The following is a 27,393-nucleotide window of genomic DNA, read 5'->3' on the forward strand; positions in this document are numbered from 1 at the left end:
ACCCATGCACAATTGCAATACAATCCAAACATATTAGCAAGCTCATCTCTCTCTTAAAAGCTTTACTTGATTGGCCACTAGCACATCCTTTTCAGTGGCAATCTCTTTTTTGTGCAGCTTTGCTTCTCCTCCACTACTGTTGTAACAAAAAATGTTCTCTTCCTGTAGAGAAAGCAGACACATAATAGTATACTTTTCTGTCTATGTTTTGGCAAGATGCATTAGGGCCCCATTCACAAACAAAAATGTAAAAGTACTGGTGGAGATTTAGATGACCACCTGAACATACTTTTATTATTTATTTTTGAATTTACAAACATTGACAGTAGTATGCCTGGATGACGATGCCCGGACCAGGCCTCAAGGAGTACTTCTTAGAATGTTATGGGGCTTTCCTAAAGGCGCCTATTATCCCCACAAGAAGCTTCATATGCAAATGTACATTTTAATCTCTACAGTAAAACATTTTTCCCTTCAATTCCCAGCACATCTAGAGGAATCAATTACTCCTCTCATCCTTGAAGGGGAGCTGGCTGGAGTAAATCTCTAGAGAAAAGGGAGACAGAGGAGTTTGTTAAAGTCCTCAAAAGTATGTCTGTGGGGGTGTGTGGCCAAGATGGCGGGGGCGTGGCCAAGATGGCGGCGAGGTAGGACGTGTCTCGCTACCTCTCCACCGACCGCCGTATCTTAGCACCGGCTCATAGCCGCTCACTGCACAGAATTCAGCAAACGGTGGCCTCCAACAGCTACGCACCATCTGGGCTCAAGGTGATGTCAATTCCGGTGCCCTGAGGCCGAGCTGCCGCCTCCCGATCCAAAGCTGGTGTCGAGCGGCGGAGCCCCACGGCTGGCGACGGAGATGCTTCTGCGGTGGCTGGGCTGCCAGTTCCATGGCCGCCGGTCCGTGTTGACTTTCAGTGGCATCTATTGGCAGACGACGGTCCACTCAACCACTCCGTGCTGGACAGCAAAATCTCCACGGCTGAGGCCGACTGGCGACCGGGTGCTGGGACTCTTGACCCGCCATTTTGTCAGGAGGCAATGGACCTTCCGCTGTGGGAGCCCGGTGGCGAGCGGACGCCCGTGCAGACTCCGGGGGCTCCGCGGGAGCCAGCCAGCGGAGGGGAAACCACGCCTGCAGGGGACAGTCTTTCGGCCGGCGCTGTGGGATGGACGGAGTGAGACACCGAGGTGAGTTCACCCACTTCGACCACTCCCGAGGCGGGCCCTGCACGAAGTCCTGACTTCCCCGGGGCCTTGCCAGCCATCTCAGTGGCTTAGTCCCTGTACACACGGTGATCTTGCCCTGACCCATAGACTGCTTTGCTCCATGCACCCCTTTCCTCCTTGTGGGGTGGCCATTCAAAAGGAGAGGTGCATTATTATAGACTTCCTCTGCGAGACATCTGTTGGGTTGGTCCTGTCCCGGAATTGACACCAGAGACGCGGGCCGGGGGTCGTCGGCCGCGGCAGCGCCCCACCATCTTGTCGAGCTGAGTCCAGGCCGGCACTGAGGCATGATGTGATTGGTGGCCCCTGGGTGCGGGGGAGGTGATGTGGGTCCTTGTTCGTGGCCTGTGTTGTGTGAGGCCCGCGGGACCATAGACTCTGCCTGGGAGAGCTGGGGAAGGTAGTCGCCACTGTCCGTCGCCACGGTTGGCATCCCCCCGGTGTGAACTGCAGTTGGCCCAGGGTGAGTCTGGACGGAGCAGCGAGCGGCGTGGGACCCCCGAAGCCTGGGATGCCCCCTTCCTGAGTGGCGGAGCGAGCTGGACACCGAGGCATTCCTGTTGCTACACCCTGCACCCGGCTTTCTACGGATCAGCCCACTGCGTGCGTGCCTGACTGACCCGCGTGGCCTCACTTCAGCACTTCGCGGGGTTGGGTCTGCCTTGCTCGGCCCCCACGACACAGACCTGGGCAATGACCTCCACCCGAGCCAAGAAGCCAGAAGGACTCCAAACCGGACCTTACGGTGAAAGACCTCTTCTCTTGCACCCTGCGGGCCCCCCCAATATGTGTCACTCGTCTCGGGACGCTGTGACCACACTAACACCGGGAGAAGCACAAGAGGAGCCATTGACGCGTGCCGTCCTTGAGTCCCTCTTCACGATGCTGTGGGAGGACCTACAGATGGTGAAGCGCAATCTCACCTCTAAGATCAAGGACATCCATAGAGACATTGACAACATCGTGGGACGGGTTGCAGCACTCGAAGATAAAGGAGACAGCGGGGACACGGAACTCTCCAAGCTCCAGCAAGAGGTTATTCACAGCCATGAACAAGCGGTAAACCTCCAAGCGCACCTCGAAGATCTTGAAAACAGCTCCCAGAGACATAACATTAGAATTGAGGGAGTTGCTATAAATGCAGAAGCGGGGACATTTTCGCATATGTGAGGAGGCTGTTTAATCATGTTCTGGGGAACCCTCCTGATTTCGCCATCAAGATTGACAGAGCCCATTGGGTGGGGCCCCCCAGGGCGAACAGGGTGGCTCTGGCCGACATTCTGGCCTGCATCCAAGACTTTCGCACAAAAGAGGAGATCCTTCGCAAGGCCAGAGCCATGCACCCAATTACCTACCAGGACCAAAGCCCTTCCCTTTTAGCAAGACCTCACGGCGATCACCTTGCAGAAACGCAGGCTTTTCCACCCCATCACGTCCCATCTTCACCAACAGGACATTTCTTACTCCTGGGGGCCCCCTTTCAGACTAATTTTCTGCTTAGACGAGAAACAGTACCAGCTTCGCTCCCTGTCGGAGGCCTGCAGACTTCTTGGAATTGAGGCCCCGGAAGAAGAGGGGGAAACCATGGCTCGAGCCCCGTTGTGGGTGTCCCGCCATCGGGCTGGCAGCAGCAGAGATGCCGAAGATGCCCTAAACACCCAGACCCCACAGAAATCGCACTGAGTCAGAAGGCTACCCTGGAGTCCCTCCCGGGAGAACTGGCAAAAACTCATTCCTCATGACTCTAGGAGGAGCCGCCTGTTCATTATTATATTGAGGTGGGAGGCGGGGAGGGTATGATCTTGGCCACTTTATGGACCCCCTGACAAATGTTTCCTGGTCATCCTTGGATGACGGACTACTATTTTCCAGATGTTGGTTGCCTTGCATTCCCTTTCCCCTCCGGGGGAGTTTGCCTTCAGTCATCTACATGGGACAGTTCAGTTTTCGTTCATATTCACAACATTGTGTTTCTTGTCTTTTTGTTTTTTTTTTCCTTATACTTTACTTCTTTTGGGGACCCTCGTCCACTGTTTTTAACACTAGCTCTGATAGGCTGCCTTCGTTGACTAAACATCCCTACTCGACAGGCCCTGGTACTCAGATGTGTCTTTGGTTTCTCATCCCCTAGATGGACCCTACCACACTTAGTATTCTCACCCTGAATGTATGGGGGTTTAACAACCCTGTCAAGAAGAGGGAAGTTCTATCCCTTTTAGAACACTCGAAAGCGGATATCTGCCTTCTCCAGAAGATGCAGATACTGGCCCGGGACTACTACCGCCTAAAATCTCGCTTGTTCCCCACTCAATTCTTCTCTTCCAGAGCTTCCAAAACAGCAGGAGTGGCCATCTTAGTTTCCCGGTCTTTCCAGGGAAAGATTCTTCAAAAGGAGGCTGAGATCAGGGGGAGTCTTCTCACATATCAATTTGACATTGGGGGGCTGACGTTGATTATAGAGTCTATCTATGCCCCCAACGAGGGGCAAGAAAAGTTTTTGCACGAAGCCCTGACCGTAGCCACAGCAACAGTAGAGCATAGAATCCTGATGGGGGGGACTTAAACTTGGTACTTGACAACTCACTGGAGAGATCAGAGCAGTGCTCGGGCCAGTCGGGCGTGCTCTCTCCGACGGGCTTGGACAGATTAAGGGAGCTGGGGATGGTGGACCTGTGGCGCTGCTCCCACCCAAATAGCCCCGAATACTCATTTTACTCAAGCGTGCAAAAGACGTATGCCCGCCTTGACTATCTACTTGGCTCGGAGGCTCTTCGGACTATGATGGTGAGGTCGGAGATCCTGACCGCCTCCCTATCTGATCATGCTCCAGTTGTAGTGACACTTACACTTCCCCCACTATAGCGACCCTCCCGCCAATGGAGCTTGCGTGACACCCTCTTCCACCGTGCAGATGTGGTCATACGAGTGCAGAGTGCGTTAGATGACTTTCTGATACACAACGACAACCATGACACTCCACTTTTCACACAATTGGCAGCATTTAAGGCAGTGTTGAGGGGGGAAATCATCGCAATTGCGAAGGCTGACAATGCCGATCACAGGCGTAAAAGAGAAGACGTCACGCAACGAACTAGGGGGCTGGACCAGATGCACCAGCATACTGGGGCTCCTAGAATCTGGAGACAACTGCGTGCATTAAGGGCCCAGTTGGCGGCCATTGATAAAGACAGGGCGCTGGATGACTCACTTGGCGAACCTATATACAGGTGGCACAACTCCCCTATCTCACAAAGGCACAGGCTGACCCCTTGGAGAGGGAGATACGAGTCGAGGAGGTCATAGCAGCGATTTATCACCATAAACAGGCTAAATTTCCTGGGCCCGATGGCTACACGGCCGCCTGTTTTAAAACTTTCTGCCCAACGATAGCACCCATTCTAACACGTCTCTTTAACTCCTTTGCGCTTACCGGGGCAATTCCGGAGGACATGTTGGAAGCAGCTATTGTGGTCATTCCGCAGGCCAGAAAGAACACGACTAGCTGCGGGGCGTATCGCCCTAGCTCCCTTCTCAACTTCGGTCTCAAACTCTCTACAGGGATTCTCGCTTCCTGGTTGGCGCCCTATATGCCAGGACTCATTGACCCGGATCAGGCAGGGTTTATCCCCCAGCGCCTGAACAGTGACAACGCTAAAAGGGTACTCCACCTAATCGAGAAGGCCACCCGGGTACCTGGGGTATACATGCTTCTTACCATTGACGCAGAGGAGGCCTTTGATAGGGTTCATTGGCCATTCCTGGAGCAGGTATTGATACATATAGGGATGGGGGAGAGGTTTCGAACCCTAATCTTCAACTGTTACCGGTGCCCCACAGCCTCTGTACGAGTTAACGGACACATTTTTACCCACCTCCCTATTTACAGGGTCACCAGGCAGGGGTGTCCTCTCTCCCCCCTGCTTTTTGCACTATATATGGAACCTTTCGCCCAAAGTGTTCGACACAACCCCCTCATCACCGAGATTAAATTTGGGGGTCAACACCCACACCATCAGCCTTTACGCTGATGATTTACTGGTGTCTCTCTTCGACCCCGCCCCGGCCTTGGGTGCCTTCATGGCAGAAATAGATTGCTTTGCACAGGTGTCGGGCTTTAAGGTTAATGTGGAAAAGTCGGTTGCCCTTAACCTCTCAATGTCACCCCCTAACCTGGCGCACTTATGGTCCACACACCCCCTTCAATGGGCAGAGGGAACTGTCCCCTACATAGGCATTCAGCTCGCAACCACGCTGCCAGAGGTGGCCGCCGCTAATTATGCTAAGCTGCAGGCACAGATCCGGGCGGAGTTGCGGCAGTGGAAATATTTTCTGATTTCCTGGCTGGGCAGAGTGGCGGCCATCAAAATGACGATTCTCCCCCAAATACTATACATCTTCCAGACCTTACCCCTATGACCCCCCCCAAGGGGCGGACCAAACTGATCCAATCTGAGTTGTCACAGCTCATCTGGCGGGGCCGCCGACCACGCATGAAGGGAGCCCTTACGATGCTTCCCCCTGAGGAGGGCGGCCTGGGGTTCCCAGACCTCCTACTCTACCTCCAGGCAGCGCAGATCCGACATTTGGTCGAGTGGAGCAGGTCCGAGTCTGAGAAACACGAGTTGTTCCAAGAACAGGCAGTAGCGGCAACAACACTACAGAGGATCCCCTTCCTACGTAAGGCACACAGGCCTCCCAATCTCTGCGCTTCTCACATAACCAGAACAATCCTGGAGGCCTGGGACCAGACTTGTCAGAAACACCACCTGACTACCTTCCCACTTCCCCTCACCCCGCTTTTCGATAACCCTGATTTTCATCCAGGAATGGGTGAGACCTCCTTCACAAGTTGGCGCACCATGGGCTGTCGATCTCTGGGACACTTGTTTGACTTTGACGGGATTCTCCCCTTCCCTCAGATTTGTTTACTCTATCGGATTCCGGAATCCAAAAGATTCTACTATCTGGCTCTCCACCCACTCACCAGACCACAGGCACAGCGTTTCCTTACATCCTCTGAAAAATGGCTACTTACACGGACATCCGATAAAAAGCTAATCTCAGACTTGCACAAGGTGCTGCTTGCTAGACACACACACATTCACAACGCTGCGCGAACACAATGGGAATGGGACCTAGGTCAGGCCCTTAGTCATAAAGAATTGGAGGGGGTATATTATAGAGCCCGCCACTCAGCTCTCAACATAGGATCGACTGAGACTTTGACAAAGGTGACCACATACTGGTATTACACGCCCGATCCCCTACACATGATGGACCCTCAACAAAACGCAGACTGTTGGCGGGTTGTGAGAAACGGGGCACGCTGGTGCATCTTTTGTGGGACTGTGAACAGCTGCACTCCTATTGGACGCAGGTCTTAGAGGAAATAGACAAACACTTCGACACCCAGCTGCCACGGTTTCCAAGTTATGTCCTTCTGGGCCTCCCAAACCCTCTCAGATACCCGCTCCGATCAATGCGGGGCCACCAGATGGTGATAGCCCTAGGCTTGGCCACACAAAATATCTTACTCCATTGGCGGACCACCCGCACACCCACATTTACTGGTTAGCTGCAGTGTCTGTGGCAGGTCCTGAGAATGGAAAAGATGACTCTCATGTTAGCCGGGAAGGGTTCCTCTTTCGGCGACCTCTGGCAGCCATTCCTCACTCTGCTAGTTTCTGAGTTCAGGGAGCATACTTGCCCAAGATACCTCAGTTTACTGTGCCTTTCAGCCCCTCTTGGGGGAGAGCCCCAGGATGCCCAGTTGAAAAAAGAGGAGTAGGCCTGTCTAGTACTGGCATTTTGTTCGGTGGACGAGGGATGGGGTGGGGGTGATAGAGTAAGTTTCCTTTTTTGGTCAATTGAATACGTAACTGAAGCATTCCTGAGGTAAGGAACTCTGTTTCTTGTAGATTTTTTCCCATAAGAAGATCCCATCCAACAGCAAGGAGGCAGGAGCATCAACTGACGCTCTAACCAGGTTACAACATATTCTACATAGAACACAGTGACATGCATATAATTCTAATATGACATAGGCACAGAGAAACAAGCCATGAAGGTGAGAACACCACAGTAACATTGTTGGTTCTCACTACTATTTGCATATCACTGATGGTCAATCTGACTCGATTTAGAGGACATACATGAATCGCACTGTTGGCCTTTGTTTTTGAAATGCAAATAAAAAGATTTAAACCTGTGGGAATTTCACAACTAGATTCTCATGCGTTGGCTGAACGCAGGCAACGTCCCTCTGGGCACACCTCGGCAAGCGAAAGCTTATAGCGTTTTTTTCACCATCTAGATATGACGTTGAAAGAAGAGGTGGTAGATGTTTGAAATCGAAGTATTTATTAATCACTGATTGATCCAAAAAATGCTATATGCACTTGAAATGCAATGATGATGATATTGTATGTATTCCATATCAACTGATAGCCATGTTCCCAATGCATTTCGGGCCCATCTGGCCCTTCATCAGGGGAATCTAAACAAAAAAGATACATGTATATAACTAAACAATTTCAATGAGTGATTGCGCCATAAAACAAAAGTCAATGAAGGACCCTGCCAAAACGTTAAACAAACGGTATCTAGATACTGTTATTATCACATTGTCTTGCGCTGCGATACTCAATTAAACACAAAAAACATGCCGTGTAAAGCTTGAATCGTAGTGATGGGAAAACAAAGAACCTGTGTTGCCAACAATGGCAGAGAAGGTAAACCCAGATAAAGCTACTTTTGGTGCTCGGTAAAAATGCGGGGGGACGGACAAAAAATAGGTATTTACAACTCCTTAGCGCCATGTGAAAATAAATCGTGAATCACACCCCAAGCGGAAAAGTGAAAAGAGTAACGTTGCTGAGTTGACGAAGTGTAAACTAGCATGTGAGAAATTAAACGCGCAAGTGCTCGTATTCGAATCAAACATTTACCTCGAAATGAAGAATCAGCGGTTCAGGCTGTGAGACAGCAGTGCCGGTCTACGGTCACAAAATGCGTGTGGAACCGCTCAACATGCAGCGCGTATAAAAAGAAACCAGTGCAAACAGGAAGTGATGGGCGCTTGTTAGACTGCGCAGCCATTTGGAACTGGTGGGGAAAAAACGACGCCATGTTGGATGTATTAACGCGGGGACGGTGTGAGTGAAAAAAATAAATGGATTGGGTGAACATATAAAAAGGAAACAGAACGTGATAAAAACAAACTCCGAAAAAGGTGTATGAAAAAATGATAACGTGTGGGGAAAATTAACAGAAAGGTTACAAGCATGCACATGCAAGAGTTTATGTTTATAAATAGCAGGCGAATTCCAAGCGGTCATTGAGACCCTTCGGTTTCAGAGAGTCCAGTTTGTAAATCCAGTGGTTTTCACGTTGCAGTAGGAAGGTGTCATTGTCTCTGCCCTCTGTTTTCATTACAGTTTCCAGAACCATAAATTTCAGTTGCGAGATGTTGTGTTGCTTCTCTAAAAAATGAGTGGCCACAGTGGATTTCAAATTGCCAGTGCGTATGTTGCTTTTGTGCTCAAGTATGCGTGTCTTGATCTTCCTTATGGTTTTGCCAACATATACCAAGCCACAAGGGCATTTAAGTAGATAAATGACATTGTTAGTGTCGCAGGTGGCATTGACATGCAGTTTGATGGGAGTGCCTCTCATAGGGTGTGCAACTGAATTGCCCTTGATGATGCTGTTGCAGTTACTGCAGTTTAGACAGGGGACTGTTCCGCGAAAAGGTGTGATGGGTGCAACAATCCTGGGACGGATTAGTTCCTGGATGTTCTTACTCCTCGTGTATGCAAACATCGGTGGATTGCTGAAAATGCCATTGAAGTCAGTTTCAAAAGTCAACATTGGCCAGTGTTTTCTGATTGTTTGTTTGAATTTATGACTCATGGTGGAAAACCGGGAAACCATTACCATACGATGCTGTTCTTTGCGTGTGGTGGGTTGTAACAACCTTTCACGTGGTGTATTATCCACTTTTGTAATGGCGTTGGAAATCACCTCCTGGGGATAACCACGGGTGGTGAAACGATGTGCCATGGCCTGAATTTGATTTTGCGATTCTGTTTGGTCTGATACAATCCTTTTTACCCGAAGTAACTGTGAAAATGGTAAATGGTTCTTCAATGCCGGTTGATGGAAACTGGTGTAATGCAGCAAGTTGTTGCGATCTGTGTCTTTCCTGAACAAAGTGGTGGTGAGTTGGTTGTCACATATTGTCACTTGAACGTCCAGGTATGTTATGGATGCCTCATGGAAATTGAAGGTGAATTGGATACGGTCATTGATATGATTTAGGTTTGCCAAGGCTGTCTTGAGGGAATCTAGTGAGCCAAACCATAAAACGAAAATGTCATCTATGTAACGCAGGAATAGACGTGCATGTGTCTTCCATGTATCCAGACTCAGAATGAATTTATTTTCAAATGCATGCATGAACAAATTCGCGTAGGTAGGCGCGGCACAATTGCCCATCGATGTACCTGTGAGCTGTAGGTAAAAATTGTTATTCCATCTGAAATAGCTATGATACAGCGTGAAGGTAAGAAGTTCCATCAAGAACACTTGCAAATCGTGATCCAAGTCAGACTGTAATAGTACCTCTTCAATAGCTTCAATCCCTAGGTCATGAGGGATGGTGGTGTAGAGTGACTTAACGTCAATGGTGCACAGCCACACTTCTTTGTCGTTAGGCAATGTAACCGGATTGATCTTGAGTAAAAAATCGGTGGTATCCTTGACGTATGTGTTCATACGTGTGACAAACTGTTGCAGATGAACATCCAAAAACTTGCCAATTGTTTCGTGTATGCTACCCCTTGTGGATACTATTGGACGTAGTGGAGGCTTCATAAGATCCTTGTGGATCTTAGGTAACATGTGAAGGGTTGGTGTTCTGGGGTGTTTGGAAATTAAAAATCTCTTGGTTTTCTCATCAATGGTTCCGTTTTCCACGGCCTTGTCAACGATGGTTAGTAATAGATTGGCAAAACTGACTGTGGGGTCTTGAGACAAAGTCAAGTACGTGTTGCTATCATTCACGTGTAGATCTACCTGGGTTTGGTAGAAGGTGGTGTCCATTATGACTAGGGCTCCGCCCTTATCTGCCTTTTGACAGGTGATGTTCTGGTTGTTGGCCAAATTATCCAAAATTGCTCGCTCTTTGTTGGTGAGATTTTGAAGTTTGGAACGTTTCCTAAAGTTGAAGGAAAGAATGTCATTTTTTACCAAATTCTCAAAAAGGTCTAAAGTCTTATGAGAAATTGGTGCTTGAAAAGTGCTCTTCGGGCGAAGATGTTTAAGCAAGTGTGATTCAGACTCGTGCTCCGATTGTACTACGTTTTCAAAAAAATGTCGCAATCAAAGGTTGCGCATAAATTTGAACAGACATAAATCCAATTCCAATTTGTTGGTGTGGTAAGTTGGTACGAATGATGTTCCTTTTTGTAATGTTCTGATATCCATTTCTGTAAGTTGGTATTTAGAAATGTTGATTACTAGTTGTTCAGGATTCATGGTCTCTTCCCTTTGTTCCGTCGACCTGGTGCTGGTTGCAACTTCGGGCTGGGCATGGTTGGTAGGACGTCTTTTGCCCCTCCTGGGTCTATTTGATCTTTTTGACCTGACTCTAAAAAAGGAGAGTGATACCTCAGAGGCACCCTACAAATTTGGCACTTTGTACACGTAGCCTGGTCTGTGCACGACCCGACCTTCTCTTGGAATTTCACAACTGCCAAGGCAAACCTGCCTTAGAACACCCACTTCCCACCCCTTCAGTAAGATTTACTCTTGTGGATTTCACAGCAATCATTGCATTTACATCCGCCAAAAATCCCTTTGTGAATTTGTGTCAGGCATATAAAAGGAACATTTAGTTGTTGATGACAGAATATACCTTTCTAAATAAGACCCAGTGTCTCTATTCAGTGAAGTACCTGCAGTATCCACCGTTAGAGGATGCAAATTGGGAAGCTAAATCTCTGCAACCGAATAACTGGTTCAGTAGATCTATTCAGCCCAGAGAGCAACAAATACAACATGGAGCAAAATGCCATTGGCCATACCATATGCTGTCACCATCGTCATCCAAGATCTGTCCAGAAACGTCAAAACACTGGTCATGGCATAGATTCTGATTTGTGTCATGCGCAGATTGGAAATTGGTGACTACACGGGTCGGAATCCCCAAACACCTGAGAACTAGGAAGAAAAATTATTCAGAAATTAAGTCTCGGAGGATGAGACTCCAGGATCATTTACTGCATCACTGCTCTAGGTGAAGACACTGGTGGTTTTAATATGCTCGTATTTCTTAGCATTATCATATACATGTACATTCCTACGCTACACTTCTTGTGGTGACAACTTTCAGTTTATGTTTGACAAAACACTGACACATTAATACTCTATATAAATGTTTAACAAAAATACATTGCTACCATTATAACTCGTCCTGTGTAACCTTTTTCACTCCTTGAATTTCCCTAGAGTGGTCATGGGATGAATGATGCCCTAATACTCTTAAACTCCCACATGACGTCATCAAACAAAGAAGCAATCTAGAATGACCAGTGTTAGTGACTGCTGAAGATGCAGGACTGGGCAAAGATAATTATTATGTCTGGTCATTATCTTCGTTTCATCAGACTCACACTACCTTACTTAGCATCCATTTGACACACCCCAAATAACCAGTGACCCAGCACTTATTGCCTTCTTTAGTGACTGCAGGCACTGTTTGGAAAAAGATATGTGAAAAGTAGATCCAAATTGATAGCAAATATTGCCAGAGTTGAAGGTTCTTCTCTCATCTCCTTGTTTGTTCGAAATGAGTTTATTTCCTTTAACAAGTAAAACTGCGTCATCCTTCTCGTTAAGTTCTTCGGCATATTCTTTTGAATGATGAATGCTGTTAGCTATTTCTATAGCTTCATCTAATGGAGGGTTTTTACAGGTAAGCAGCCTTTCTTGTATTTTTTTATTGTGACACCGAGTTACTAATCAACTGATCTGTAAAGTTTTCAAATTCACATTTGGCTGCAAGTACACACAATGAGGCTGCCTGCATGTCTATTGACTTGGATGCAGATTGTTCTCTCGAAAAAGACTTATGTCTCCTTGCAACCAAATTTAGAAGTTTTGAAAAATGTTTTTCTAATATCTTTACAGCCTCCTAATACTTATCTAGTTCATCATCAAAATGTCCTGAACCTCTAGGCCCAAATAGTATTCAAGCAACCATGATTGTCTCCAAGAAATACATTGAAGGCTCTAAACCATTCCTTCCAGGCAAGGGTTGGCTCTCCTGGTGACTGTGAGAATGGTGTAGGTGGGCTGGTAGCTTGCATGTTCAACGTTAATGATAAGGCAACTCGGCAGGGTCGCAATGTGCAATAGAAGCTGAAAGTCACTTCAAGAAAATACTTGACTATGGACACAGTGGTCACAAAAGAACGATCCAATTTCGATGGAGTTCACCAGGCAAAATAAGTTGATCAACAAGCAGTGTTTTGTTGTGCTTATTGAGGTCTACACACTTAATAGCCCCTAATAGCCCTTTCACCATGCCTCATGCCTGATATTGCAGAACTTTTACAGGCCTCAGGTACATGTAAACACTAACTTATCAAGAAACTGACCTCGTATTGCTCACGTCAGTCAAATTAAGATGGCCAATGGCAGCATGTGTAACTCCTAAATATATCTAGACCATTGCCTTGTAGGAATGGTTTAGAGCCTTCAATGCATTTCTCGGAGCCATTGAACGAGAAGAAGCGTGTAACGTTTAATAGGGAAAATCGAGGGATATCGGGAGAAAATGAGTCCCCATGGGCTATGGGACCATGGCTCATTGAACCATTGTGCCACCCACTTAATTAGCCGTTTCACAATGCCTCATGCCTGCCATTGCAGAGCTTTTACAGACCTCAGGTACATGCAGTACCACATTATTAGGGACCTATATGTAAATTAAACATGCAGACTGATGATAAGCCAACATAACCATGTTTAGAGGAGAGCATAAGCACTTTAGCACTGGTTAGCAGTGGTACATTGCACATAGTCTTAATACTTGCAAAAACTAGGTCAGAACAAAATGGAGGTGCAAGGCAAAAAGTACCGGGAAAGACCACCCCAAGGCTGTCATGGTCTAACACATGGATTATCTAAAGGCACTCCCTGGTGGTTTAGTTCAGAAAGAATCCATGAACGTCTGCTTTGTGAATTACTCTGCTGCTTTTGATAAGATAAAATGAAATCTACTTTTTTCTAAACGTTCAGCATAAACAATGAACTTTTACATCTGATCCTGTCTCCACTGGCTACAAGCAAAGCTACCAGGAAAGTCTGCTATATCTCCCTGACAATGGTCTTAAACACGGCTGCATCTTAGCCCCTCTACTCTTTTGCCTTTATATATTGGATATAGGCTCCTATATTCCTAATCATGAGTTCCTTGCACCGAGACTAGGTGACAGCTTGATCCGTTATCTAGCATACGGATCCTAAAAGGTCTACAGAAACAACTCTCAGCTCCTCATAATTTCAACCAGTCTAACAGCCTTTCAGGCAACATCTTCAAGACAAATATTCTCTCCTTTGGAAGCGGCCTCGGACGTTCCACTGGAAACTCGGCCAAGAGTTTGTCGAGACCACCTACTAGTACTTCACATTGCACAACATACTGTTGTCCTCAAAACATCTGGAGAAATTAGAATCTATATCTGCTATGGCAACCAAATTATTATTACTTTTTACTCAGAGTTTTATATAGCGCAAACTTGATCCGAAGGTATCTGGTATCAGAGAGCTTTACATGAGCACCAGTTGTGTTACACAAGGACACATTCATTCTTTTTTTTTGTTAGGCACGGGGAGATTAAGTGATTTGCCCAGAATCACAGGATGTTGAGCGTCATAGCCGAGACTCGAACCTAGTTTGGATGTCATCCGGCCTAGCCGTTAGGCCACATTTTAGCCCCTAGATTCCCTGAAAAGGTTTGCTCATGTATTTGCGTGATGCGTGTTAGGTCCTACAGTTACAGCAATAAGCGCTTAACTGATTCTGGTTCTTTCATACGTTGCACTCAAAGAGCACAATTTTTTGCTAAGTGCATGATCTCTATTTAATCTCTGGGCGTCAACACCTCATGTTATGATTCTTCTTGAAGTAAACCATCCTTCAGTAAAATATGCCTAAGTATCCCAAAAAATCAATGACTTTTGTGACGGCGCAAACTACAGCTACGGCTCCATGCAGAGTTTGATTTTCCAAGAACTGAAGTTCAACTGTTTGTCAGCCTCTTTTCTCTTGCTTTGCTAACTGAATACAACCTTCCGCCCATCGATGATCTGCTGAGTATGTCTAAACTCACCCACAAACAGACCATCATAAAGGGTCTGCAGGCCTCACTCCAGACAACCCCACCTGCTGAGGCCGTCAATTTACCAACACACACTACCTAATCAAATTATACCTCTCACCCAGGCAATAATATATTGATTCCAACTTGGAGGCAGCAAAAAAACAAAAAATTCTAAGGTTTCAACTTCTCTACATCCTGGTGAAGCAGTTCAAGGGCGAGGCCTCCTGGAATTTCTGCAAATCCGCCCAGTCCTGCAGGCTGTGAAACTGTCACGACAAAACCTTAGAGCACTTCCAATGTAATTGTCTAGGGTTGAGGGATATCCAAAGCAAGTATTTATTACAAATCCTTGCAGAACTCTCACTACAAATTCTGACAGAAGCAACCAAGCTATACTTTTCACTACAATCGAATGGCCCGATTGGGAAACTGATGTAATTTCTGGGCATTATGTACCACAGATTTAAAACGGCAGATAGACCACATTAGATGATTACTGCAGCCCCAAATTAGGTTTTGATATTGTATTCCTATAAGTAGTCCCATCCATGATGCTTGCAATTTTTAAATTCATTTAGATTCTCTTGATGGAACCAGTTATTCACTTTTATTCTCTTTTTATTTAACTTGCTTTTATTGTGATAAATATAAATTTACACAATAAAGTCTTACACACATGTAAACAGATAGTGCTCTGTAAATTATTTTTTAGTCTACGGTAAATCTAATTAGAATCCACCATTTTTGATGGATCATCTTCTGCCGGCAATGGACCACAAAGCCAGTAGACAAGACAAATAACGGTGGAGCTATTATCCTTCAAATGCGCCATGGTTCTTCCAGGACATATGTGGATTCCTGCACCTTCAGCTTAAACCAACCTTCTTCAAAGATTTTAAATGTAATCAGTAAATGAGTGGTCAAAGCAAGAGGAGGAGGAAAATGGGGGCTTTTAACATCAACTGTAGGGGTGAAAAACTTCAAAAGCTCCCAAGTGGCAATTCATTACTTGATCTTTTATACTTCTTTTTACAGCTCTTGTCAAATAGCCATTATATGTAATCCTCATGTGGAACACCTAAGCCTTTAATGAGGATAAGTTATTCGATTCTGAGAGAAATTGACTTGGCTTCTTTTTCTCTTTTGTTGTTACAAGAATTTTTTTTGATCTTGTCCTTTTAGCCCTGGTGCTCTCGGATAATTTTCAGTCACACTCAACTTAGTACTTAAAATGTCTCAAAACTTTTTTTTTTGTTAACTGTTCTTTATTCCTGCGTTGTAGGTGATCACTGTTCTACTAACTGCTATCCTCTCAAAATTCACCTCAAAAAGTACTTTTGCAAAAGTACAATAATGCTCGAGATCTTTAGTAGGAAAGTGCACAGCAAAGAATCCAAGGATTACATCTATATTACTTTTTCCTTAAGATAATTACTCAGGGTTTATCTCCTAGAGTCTGCAATAAGCATCTCGTATTTAAGTTTCCAAAGAAAATGAAAATAAGAATCCACTAAATTATGTAAATTTTGTTCTTCATTTTACATTCTTATTGTTACTAGCATTATGTTTAATTTGTCTTCTTTCTTCTGGGTTTATTAAGGATTTTGGCCTTACCAGGAATGTCATGACTCATCAATGTCAAAGAACTTCATCTTAAGATGGCCTTCAGAGTTTCTCCGCAGGAGCCACCAGCCGGTAAGTCATTACATTAATCAATATCAAGGCAAAGTACTCCCAAGATGGCTGCTTGGATCTGTGTTCTCACAAGTTCCCGTAAAACGCATGATCTCACAAGAATTCAGGGCAGAATCACTTGAGACCGCCTATGGGAATGCAGTGCCACGAGGAGAGGGTTCCACTAAAAACCGTGCTACTCCCCTCATACTTACTCTCATAAAAAATAACATGGTGTGACTTTTCGGTTGTGGGAGAGAAGGCAAGAAGGGGGAAAGATTTAGTGGGTCTCTGACAGTGAGCTGCAAGATGACCATGGCGTTCAAATTGCGGGAATTCCCCAAAATTTGAGAAAGGGCTGTTCTGAATGCTACCAGCAGCCAATCAGAAATGCACTAACACAGGCCTATTGTGAGTGGTTTGAAGGAACGTCTAATAATATATCTGAAACAAAAACAACAAATTGGATGCAAATATAACTGCAGCACAAGGTTCACACAAGAAACAAGCAATAACATCAAATGAATCCCTTGATCTAAAGAAAGAGGATTTTAAAACTTCTCTGGTCATTTTTGGCCCTTTCTTTCTCTGAGGTGACATGTTTCTTCAGAATAAAATGACACCTCAACAGTTACACCAAGTAGAATTTTTAGAGACCTCTAAAGATTTTTTTTAGAAGTGCGTGGAGGAAAGTTCCGCTTTGTTCTTCATATCACCTTGCACGCCAAAAATTACAGAAGCTTTACTAAAAATAACACTGTACTGTGTTGAAACTAAATTGGCCAGTAGATGATGAGAAACTATATAAATGCAATACATTTACCATTTCTATTTGGAAAGTCAGATTACCCACAAAGGACTATGAAAATCTAAATAGTTTATGGTAAATGTTTTTGTACTCATAATAGAAATGCAAATAAATACAAAGATTAGACAACGGACATAGTTTTCCGTACAGATTGGCTGTCAAAAAATATCTTTTAACCTTATTGGCTAAATTGTACTGAGAAACATGGTAAATAAACTTGAGGATGTTTGACAAAAGATATTATTAGAAGCCTTACCAGTACAGCAGAAGTCTAGTCTGATAGTAGTAGAATTTCCAGCATGATTTATCGAGCACATGCAAGCTCATTAACCTCCAAATACATTTCTCCTGAAGGAGGTTTATTTTGCATGGGAAAGTAACCCTTTTAGGGATTCCCAAACTTGAATTAGGAGGAGTTAGGGTCTGATTTAGATCTTGGTGGGACTTGTACAGCCGTCGTTTTTCGGTGGTCTTCCTGCCCATCAGCTTGGCAGTCTGCCTGCTCTACTTAGGTATTGGCCAGTCCTTGGAGGGAAGACTGCCGTAGTCCCACCACCTCTGCCATAATTTTTCTCCTGTGTCAGAGGCCGAAGCGGCTATTGGAGGGAGTCCCGTCAAGATTTCCAATGTCCTGATTGCGATGTGTCTTTCCATCGAAGCAACTGTGGTGGGGAAACCGCCAAACTCAGGTTGGCAGAAACGTCGTAAAAGAGGTGAAAACACCTTTTTTCGGGTTCCCACTTCTATTTCCATTTTGACCCCATCGTTCAGGTCCTTCCTATGCTGCTACCGCTTCACCACTGACTTCATCTGCAGCCGTTGAGAGTGCCCATGAACGGGGAGCACTCAGGAACTCTGAACGCTTCACACCTGCCAGTTCAGGTAAGATGGGTTTAGGTTTGTCAGCCTCAGGGGAACTTTCTGCTAAGCTAGTGCGGTAGCACTGGAACAATATTGACTTTAAGTTACAGCCATAGTGGACTTTTGAGACTCAGACTACTAGTGAATAATCAAGATCACTAAACACGAGGGCTGAATGGCACAGGGAATCGCCAAAGAAACACTAGAGCCACGACCTCAGCGGAGGACTGTGTAATTATGTGAGAATGTCAGATTTTTGCCTGGTGTGGTTAGCAGTAGAAAAAATATACTTCTCTTCATAAAAGTGAATGTTTGGCTGGACAATGATCTATTACTGCTGATGTGAACATTCTGAGTTGTGAGCCCGTGTTCACAATCCTGTATCCACTTCCCCACCAGGGGAACCTTGGACTGCTTGGACCACGCTATCCTGAGAGTTAATTGAAGAGTGTTCTTTGCCCAGTTGTTTAGGATCCACTGTTGCTGAAACATATGATTTAATATGATTTAATGATGCATTTTCTGATATTTGCTTCAGTCTCATCATGGCTGTCTTGACTTAGCTCAAACGTCACATATCAATTTAGAGGAATGCTGAAAATGCTAAGGTGTGGCGAGTGTATGGCAATACATAATAAACAACCCTATGGCTTGCTAAACATTTAGAACGGTAGTAAATCTCCGGAACAAATCCAAGTCATTCATTAAAGATGAGCTTGACTGTAAAAAGTGGGCAAGTTTAATTTGCTAGAAGCTAATGATATCTTCATTATCTCAAAAGCAGAGGTGTAAAGTTATAAGAAAGGGGGTGACCAACATGGCGATGGAGTAGAAGCATTTCTTCTTCACTCCGCACCTAGCCTCCCATTCCTTCGACCATGCTGCCCCCACCCATTGGCTGAAGCCTTGCCCACGATGGGATGACATACCTCAGCACAACCGGCTCCTTGCGGGTGGCCCCAGAGGTGCAAGCTTGGCACCTCTGTGGCGTGCCGCTGAATGTATTGTGAATGGCAGATCAATGGGTCTGGCTTCACATCCAGGAGGCACTGGCATTGCGGAGGGGGTCGCATGGTATCCTGCCTCCTCATAGCGGCTGCATCTACCCCAGCCCAGGCCTGTGGAGGTACCCCAGAGGTAAAAGAAAAACCGGATGAACAGCTCGCATAGGGTGAGTGCAGATGGTGTTGGTGACGATGGGGCCTGCATCAGATACCTAAGCGGGTGAAAAACCTGGACCGGCGCCTGCACTCAGAGAAGCTGTTCCCAGGGTAGAAAGAGCTATTCTCTGACAGGGACCAGTCCAACTTCTGCCCCCAACCAGGCTGGCTCCTGGGAGATACCGGCACTACAGTGGGGCCACTAGGTGTCCCTGCCCTTTTGACGACAGTCGTTTATGACCACCAGAGGTGGACCAAGGAAGGAGACAAGCAGGTGAGAGGATCGAGCAAGGTGAGTGCAGTCTGAGTGCTGCAGAAGAAATTCAGGCAGGCACCCACATTTTGAGTAGCCTGGCCCAGAGTGAGGAAAAGCTGGGCCCTGGTGGAGCCTACCTTTGCCTCCGCCCCTCGACTGTGGCGGGAGAGACCAGGGATTGGCGACTCCCTGCTATTGGGAAGGCAGTGACTCCAGAGCAGAGGCCGAGACCCTTCCTCAGAATTGTGGGCTTGGCTGGATAACCCAGTGGAAAGCCCAACACCTGTTTGCTAACCCAGCCTCATCAGGCATCAGCTTTGAACTTTGAGAGTACTGACCCCGTCAACAGGCCAGAATGTTGGTGATCAGACCTCCTGGGGTGTAGTGAATGAGCCATTTTTGTGGTCTGACACCCTATGATGACCCTCAACCACCACCATTTTGTACTGACTTAAGTGTTTTATGTTACCCTAGCCTTAATGTAGGATGGGTTTGCATATGCCTGCTTCTATTCTGTCCTGTAATCTTGCTGTCTTTTAGTAGTTAATGTCATTCTGTTTTCTGACTTTACCTTGCTTTATGGCAGTGCTGACTTTTGCCTTTGACATGTTCTCATGTCATCTTGCTTTTCAATTTCATCTTGCTTTGGGCCTTTCTGTGTGCATGGCTTAACTAACTCCATTTTCATGCTGAAGCCATTTTCTGTGCCTGCATGAAGAAGAGGGCATGTTTTGCTTTCCTCCTGTTTTTCACACTGTACTGACTAGAGAGAACTGGTTCTTATCAGAGGAATGTACATGGTCTGTCTCGGAGCCAAAGCAAAGGCCTGATCAACCGATGCAGTGGCCTTGGAGCAGGCTGGTACGGGCTCTCATGAGAAGGAGGGGGCGAGGCTTGCTAAAAGCTTCGCTGTGTTTGAATTTGTATTAAAAAGGGGAGCCTACACTGGCCTGGTGGAAGTTCACGCCGTGGAGCAGACGTGTTGTCACGGAAGAATTGAGGCTGGTGTCACTTCTGAGCTTCACCCGGTTCAAGCAATGGACTCCCCTTGAGCGAAATGGGGTGAAATGATGGAGCAGTAGGTGAGGTGTCTCTTCTACTAACTGTCTCTTGATTCTTTACTGATTCTCTCCTTTCCTTCTTATTTTCTGATTCTTATATCCATACATATATATTTCTACATATATATATTTGCTTTGATTGTGTATTTCAATCGGTTATTTGATATGTGAGAGTCTGCCATGATCAATATATATTCGGCCTGCCCGTGATTGAAGTATTGTTTTAATAAATTTATATATTCCATATGTTTGAATTCGTCTTTTCCTTGAAGCAGGAGATGTGGACTCTTCTTGGCCAAGTATTCTGTTGTAGAAGGATGGGTGAATTCCCTTCTAGCAGGTAATTTATTATAGGAAGTTGTTCTACTCCTGGCAAGTGATGTGCAAAGTCTGTGTATATATTGTTTTCTTGCCTTGCCTTTGGGGGAGTGTTGAAAGTTTGCCCACCTTAGGAAGTGCTGTGTATATGTTATATTCCATAAGTTTGGAACTGATATTCTCTCCCTGGGAAAGTGATGGTACATACCTTGGTCCAGGGGAGATCTGAGCATTACATGGGGTCTGACACGTTAGAAGTGAGGCAACCTCAATCACACAAATAGAAATTGCCTCCTGGTGACACTCTCGGTGACCCCCTCGGATATGGCAGTTCACAAATCCCACAAAGACTCGATACCTCACAGAAAGCTGATACGCACTGTAAATGGAGTCCTGAGATGAGGAGAGCAGAGTGCCCTCTCTGCATAGATTCTCACCAACAAGAGCGGAACTTCGCTAACCAGTGTCTTCAAGGAGGGCCTCTCTAATAAACATCTCCACTGCTCTGGGCAGAAGTCTTGAAAGACAAATTGTATGCAACATAACATGGGGTACCTGGGGCAAAGAATCTCCATCCTTGAGGACGCCAGCGATGCCAGAGAGGAGTAACTGGACTCCTACAGATAGGAGCTGGTTGACTTACAGGACTAAAACTATACACTGCAGGTACACCTGGAGGACCTGGAAAATAGATCATAAAGATGTACCACCTGCTGAGTCCCTTGGGGTGAGAAGACAGGAGAGAGGGGGATATTGAGATGTATGTGTAACACCTATTCCATCAGGTACTGCCCGAGTTCCCAATAGGTGACATGTAACTCTACAGAACCCATAGTCATAAGGGCCGTGGTCCTGGCAGCACCCTGCCAGATATTTTGGCCTGCCTGCTTTACTTTCGCCAGAAGGAAGCTATCATGGAAACAGCTCATCAATTGGATGCCATACAGTTTGAGGGTGCTAAGATTTTCTCTACCAGGACTTGGCACTGGGCACCCTAAAGCGTCATTGGCAACTAAAGCTAATCACCACCTTCCCTCAAAGTAAAGCTGTTAAATAGCGCTGGGAGCATGCCTTCCAACTGCACTTTAGCAGGAATTGAGAGGCCCACGAGGCTTGTACCTCACAGTGGCTGCTGCAATTCTTGAGCTCTCAGAGCCGACAGAGCTTATAATCCAACCAGGTACGCCTCCCAAGGCAAAACGCCCCGCGATGAGTCAGGAATTGAACCAGAGTGACGCAGAAAAGATCAACAGAAAAACCCTCAGAGTACGAGATGCAAAGAGAGTGGCAAGCAATTCTGAACATGCTGCAGACCAATGATACGGCACCTAGTCTATGAGAATATGATCAACAGCCAGGTATCCACCACTAAAGGAGGGATCGAGGCTGTGAAGATGCAACCCCACAGATTAATGGGGATTGCCGAGAGATACACTAGTGACTGGCAAGATGGACCATGGACCCTATGGGTATATTATTGGCTCACAGTCCATACGGATCACTCCAGTTGGGGGGAGTGGAAGCCTGTTAATGTTAGTTGATACATTTACAAGGTAAATTGTGGACCCAACCACTTCATAATAACACTGTCTTCATTTCACATTTGCCCGAAAACACACAGCCCTATGGACAACAACAGCATTCACTACCACCAGCAGGGATGGTTTGCTACCCTACCCAACCCTACTACATACTTAATGTGAACACCAGGGACCTCAATGGCCCAGTGAAGTGTGGCTCTGTGCTGCATATTCTCAAAGACTCAAACTGTGACATCTGCTTATTACAAGAAACTCACCTGCACAAAAGAAATTGGAACCGGCTCCACACATGTTGGTTCACCAGATACATCCTGCCCTCCAACCCAGCTAAGAGGTGAGCTCGGGCCATACTACTTATCAATAAACTTAAAGGCATACTACTGTCCACTGTTGCTGAGGTCCCAGGTAGACTACTGGTGGTACCAGTATTGTAACAGTCACACACAATCACACAAAACATATATGCTCCTACCGACACCCAGGAAGGCTTTCTCCGTGAGGCAATGTCGCAAATTCTGACAACCCCGGATGCGGAAGCAGTTATGGAGGGGCTTTAACATGGTGATGAAGGGCACAGAATTTGACACATAGAATGGGGCAAAAGGGAGTCTTCACGGAGGTGACCCACAAATGGCTCGAGGACTTTGAACTGGTAGATACATGGAGAGCCCACCGCAGGAAACAACTACCACGCATTTCTTTACAATGAAAATGTAAGTATGTATCAGGTAAGAGAAATCAATATATATATTACCTACTGGCAGTCGCTAGTAGGTAACTATAGTTATGATGTAGTTTCGATAGGAAGAGCGTTTTTTCACTTGCCAATAACTTTGGCGTCTTTTGATGAATGCTCGCGAAATTTTCAAAACTAGTTTGACGCCCACTTCTGCTGCTGTCTTGAAAATTCTGGGGTGATCTGTCAAGCAGGGTCTCAGAAAAAGGGGGGGTCCTAAAACGCATTTTCCCCATGTTAATTTCCATAGGTACTTGAGACATGGGTACAGCCCAAACTGCTGGACGGAATTACACCAAATTTGGCAGGAAGGTTTTGGTCCAGAAAGTGTCCTATTTGTGATTTGGTGTAAATCCATTCAGTAGTTGCGTAGAATTGTGAAGAAATCTCAAGTAGTATATATGGGGACAAGGAGTACCTGGAATCCATCCCGATCTTGTGCTGAGATCTGATTGGCTGAGAACACTTCAAACAAGGAAGTGTTGGCAGCCATCTTGTGACTCGGCTTGAACCGAGTTGCAGAAAAAAAACTTCAAAAAGAAAAGGGGCAGGGTAGAAACACCCTGAACCCGTAAGCCTCTTGGGACGGGGGGGAGGGGGATCTTTTACATTTTCGGCAGGATCTGCGGATCCTGATGAAACATAGCTCTAACAAGTGTCTCCATCTTCACGGCACATGCTTCATTATTAATTGGTCCCAGGGTGGGCCAGGTCCCAGGGGTATTGTAGGAATAAAGACGGGGGTCACACAAGCCCACCTCTCCACTACCTCCTTGGGGCCTAATTCTAACAGAAATGCCGGGATTGCCTGTTCAGCAAAGGCCAAGCCCTGGGGAGCGCCACCTCCCTAAGGCAAAATCTGAAGTTTGCCCCCCACATTCCCAGGTACCTCCACCTCCCCAGGGCAAAATAAAAAATTAATGTGAGGGCCATGCTGCCACCTCCCCGGGACCAAAATGAAATTAGTGTGGGAAGCCTGTGGGGCAACCCAGCAGCCCCCAGTAAAGGCCTAGGTAGCTGCACGACCTTTTAACTACATTTGTCCTACCTTGCTCTACATGACGTCTTTGGCACTGACCTTTTACCTAGTTAGGTGCCGAATAAATGTTGTGTGGTTTTCTTTGAAAACTAGTAACAGTAACAGTAAAGGCCTAGTTATCTGCACAACCTTTTAACTACATTTGTCCTACCTTGCTCTTCATAACGGCTTTGGTGCTGACCTTTCACCTAGTTAGGTGCCGAATAAATGTTGTGTGGTTTTCTTTGAAAACTATCTTCATTTATCATGCACGAGGATAATTAGTATCACAGCAGGATTACTATCTTCTGCATATTAACTCTGTACAAAAGTCACTGCTATCGTCATCCTTGGATGACAGGCCCATAGTACTATGACTCGTCTAGGTAGAACCCCTGAGGGTACATTTCGGGTATATAAGTGCCACGTCTTCGCTGAGCAAACAGGAGGAGAAGTTTCCATGTTGACATGAGACACTGAAGTCCCTGCACACAGACACTCCAGCACGCAGTGGTCTGACATTCCTTGTGGGGTGTCCAACTTGACACCAAGACAGGACTGACACATCTGTCACCACTGTTAGATCTGGTTGGGGAAGGGAGAGGGATCTGCCTCTAACCTAAGCTTGGTTCGTGAGCCTCCACTGCAATTGTTGTGCAGTTCCCTCCCAGATCTGGAAGTACATGGAGAGATTCCCCTGATGCTGCGCCCACTGGAACTTCAGGTCCCAATACAGATCCCGCATATGCCATCTGGCATGATCCACCAACAGGATGCAGGAGGCCCTGAGGCCCAGCAGCCTCAGGGTCATTCCCATCAAAATCCGGGATAGAGGCTGAAACTTCGGTATTGTAGCCCGAATATCCCGGAGTGGCTGCTCGGGAGGATAGGCCCGAAACTGCACTGTGTCCAGAACAGCTCAGATGAAAGGGAGTGTCTAAGAGGGAGTCTGGTGTGACTTTTGCATGTTGATAGTGAACTAACCCTGGGCGGTGAACTCCGCTCCGCTCGTGGAGTTTGCGGAGTTTTCTGCACTCTGTTTTACACTGAGCTGACAGAATTCTGAAAAACTCCACTCTGCATAGCAGAGCCGAGTTTTTTTCCTCGCTCGCAGTCATCAACGTCAAGTTGGCGAGCACGAGCGAGGAAAATCCACCTCCCGGTGAGATTTTTCCTCGTTCGCGATCATCAACGTCAAGATGGCGAGCATGGGTGTGGAAAACTGACCTCCCGCCGAGAATTCTCAACGCGAGTCGTCTTGTATGCACGCAACCGCTCGCGTTGAGAAACTCTCCGTTTGAGTTGAGAAAGCTGCTGCTCGAGTAAAAAAATCTACTTGAGTGGCAGACAGGAAACAGCGCCTGCTTGTGCTGTGCATGGTGCAGTTTGCAATGATTGCACAGTGCGGAAAAAACACCCAGCGCTGAAAATCACAGCGAACGGCAAAATGCACTCCGCTGCTTGCAGAGCTCCACGTGGCACAGCAGAGTTTTTTTTTTTGCACTTCGTGGAGTACCACATAGCGAACTCCACGAACTCCGCCCAGGCCTATAGTGAACCCCAGCGAGTGCAGGAGTTCTGCCGTTGTCTGGAGGTGGGAGACAGCCAGTCATCGAGATATGGGAAGACTGGAACGCCTGATCTGCGCAGATGAGCTGCGACCCCGCCATAACTTTCGTGAACACCCGAGGGACACTGGTAAGGCCAAAGGGGAGCACGTAGAACTGAAAATGCTTATGGCCTACCGTGAACCGTAGGTAGCGTCTTTGGGCTGGCAGGACCGGAATATGGAAATAGACGTCCTGCAAGTCCAATGTCACCATCCAGTCTCCAGGGTCGAGGGCAGACAGGACCAGAGCATTCCTTCTGGGGCAAGTGGTTGAGGGCACGGAGGTTTACAATAGGACGCAGGCCTTTGTCCTTCTTGGGCACCAGAAAGTAGGAGGAATAGCAACCACAACCTACTCCTTACGCAGGGACCCTCTCGATAGCTCCCTTGGCCAAGAGAGCTGAGAGTGCCTGGCAGAGAAGTGTTAAATGATCCTCCGACATGCACTTGAAAGACGGTGGCATGAAGGGAGTGGTAGTCTCGATGGAGACGGAGTAGCCCCTTCGGACTATTAGCAAAACCCACCTGTCCGACGTAATAGATTGCCAGTGGGGGAGGTGATATTGAACGCTGCCACCCACTGGCCATTGATGGGCCTGAAATGTCAGACTAGGAGGGTTTAGAGGCTGAGGCGGGGGGAAAGGGTGGACTGGCCTGCCTGCTGGCTCCCAGACACACGAGGTCGCTGAGTCTGACGGCCACGCAGAGGCTGAGCAGCTTACGTGAACCATTGGCTAGGCTGGCCGGATGTGGCTGGGCCGTGTGGCTGGGCGCCCCTTCCGTAGCCAGGAAAGGGGAGAAAGGCAGACGGTCGGGAAGGCGCAGCGAGGCCTAAAGATTTAGCCATAGCCTGAGATCTTTAGAGCGCTCCAGCGCCAAGTCTGCTTTGTCGCCAAAAAGACAACAGCCATCAATGGTCTAGTCCAGCAAAGTTGACTGGACATCCCCTGAAAAGCCAGATGTCCTCAACCAGGCATAGCGCCTAAGGGCTACCAACATGACAATCATTCTGCTGAGTGAGTCGGTGGTATCCAGCCCAGATCTGATTGTAAATTTGGCTGCGTCTCTCCCATCCACCGCTGCCTGGATGGCCTGGGCCTTCTCCGGGCACCGAGGCAGCACCTGAGCAACCATATCCCAGATGATGTGGGAGTATCGGCCCAAGAGGTACGTGGTATTCACAGACCGTAGTGCCAAGCTGCTGAATGAGAACATGCGCTTCCCAAGGTGTTCCAGCATCTTGGATTCCCTATCTGGAGGAGCAGAAGGGAATGCGCCCTTTAAAGAAGAGGCTTGGACTAAGGGGAAAGGTATTGGGTGAGGAAAACTTGGTCACCCGGGGTCTGGCAATGGCAGCGGGCACTTGCCGTTTCCACAGGAGGCCCTGGGCTGGGCTTGGACCAGGTGCCCAGGGGAACATTAGTGAGGGCTTCATTAGAGGGCAGAACGTATTCAGAGGAGGATTCAGCAGGCGGAAGCACCTCTGTCAGGAGGTTAGTCCTGACTGCCACTGAAGGGAGATCTAGTCCAGACTGCCACTGAAGGGAGCTCAAGGCCCAAGACCTCGGCCGCAGTTCGCACCACCACAGCCTAGGATGCTCCCTCCTCCATAGCCACGGTTGGCGGAGAAAGCACGCCAAGGTCTGGAGAAGTATCCAGACCACTAGCGTTAACCAGGTCCTCTCGCCAGTCCGGTTCTTCCAGCTGCTGTGCTAAAGGGTCCAGAGACCCCA

At 47.0% G+C, this 27,393-nt stretch overlaps 1 protein-coding gene across 2 annotated transcripts in view; it reads right to left on the reverse strand.

Moving 5' to 3' along the window:
• Positions 1-27,393, reverse strand: part of LOC146812219 (protein-glutamine gamma-glutamyltransferase 6-like) — a 379,129-nt gene that overhangs the window by 59,086 nt on the left and 292,650 nt on the right. For both annotated transcript variants that reach the window (XM_085619248.1, XM_085619249.1), the window contains exon 7: positions 11,316-11,451. In XM_085619248.1, the coding sequence (XP_085475374.1) occupies positions 11,316-11,451 (136 nt within the window). The remainder of the gene's footprint in view (positions 1-11,315; positions 11,452-27,393) is intronic.

Source organism: Triturus cristatus, chromosome 7 (assembly GCF_964204655.1).
Source record: "Triturus cristatus chromosome 7, aTriCri1.1, whole genome shotgun sequence".
NCBI lineage: Eukaryota > Metazoa > Chordata > Amphibia > Caudata > Salamandridae > Triturus > Triturus cristatus.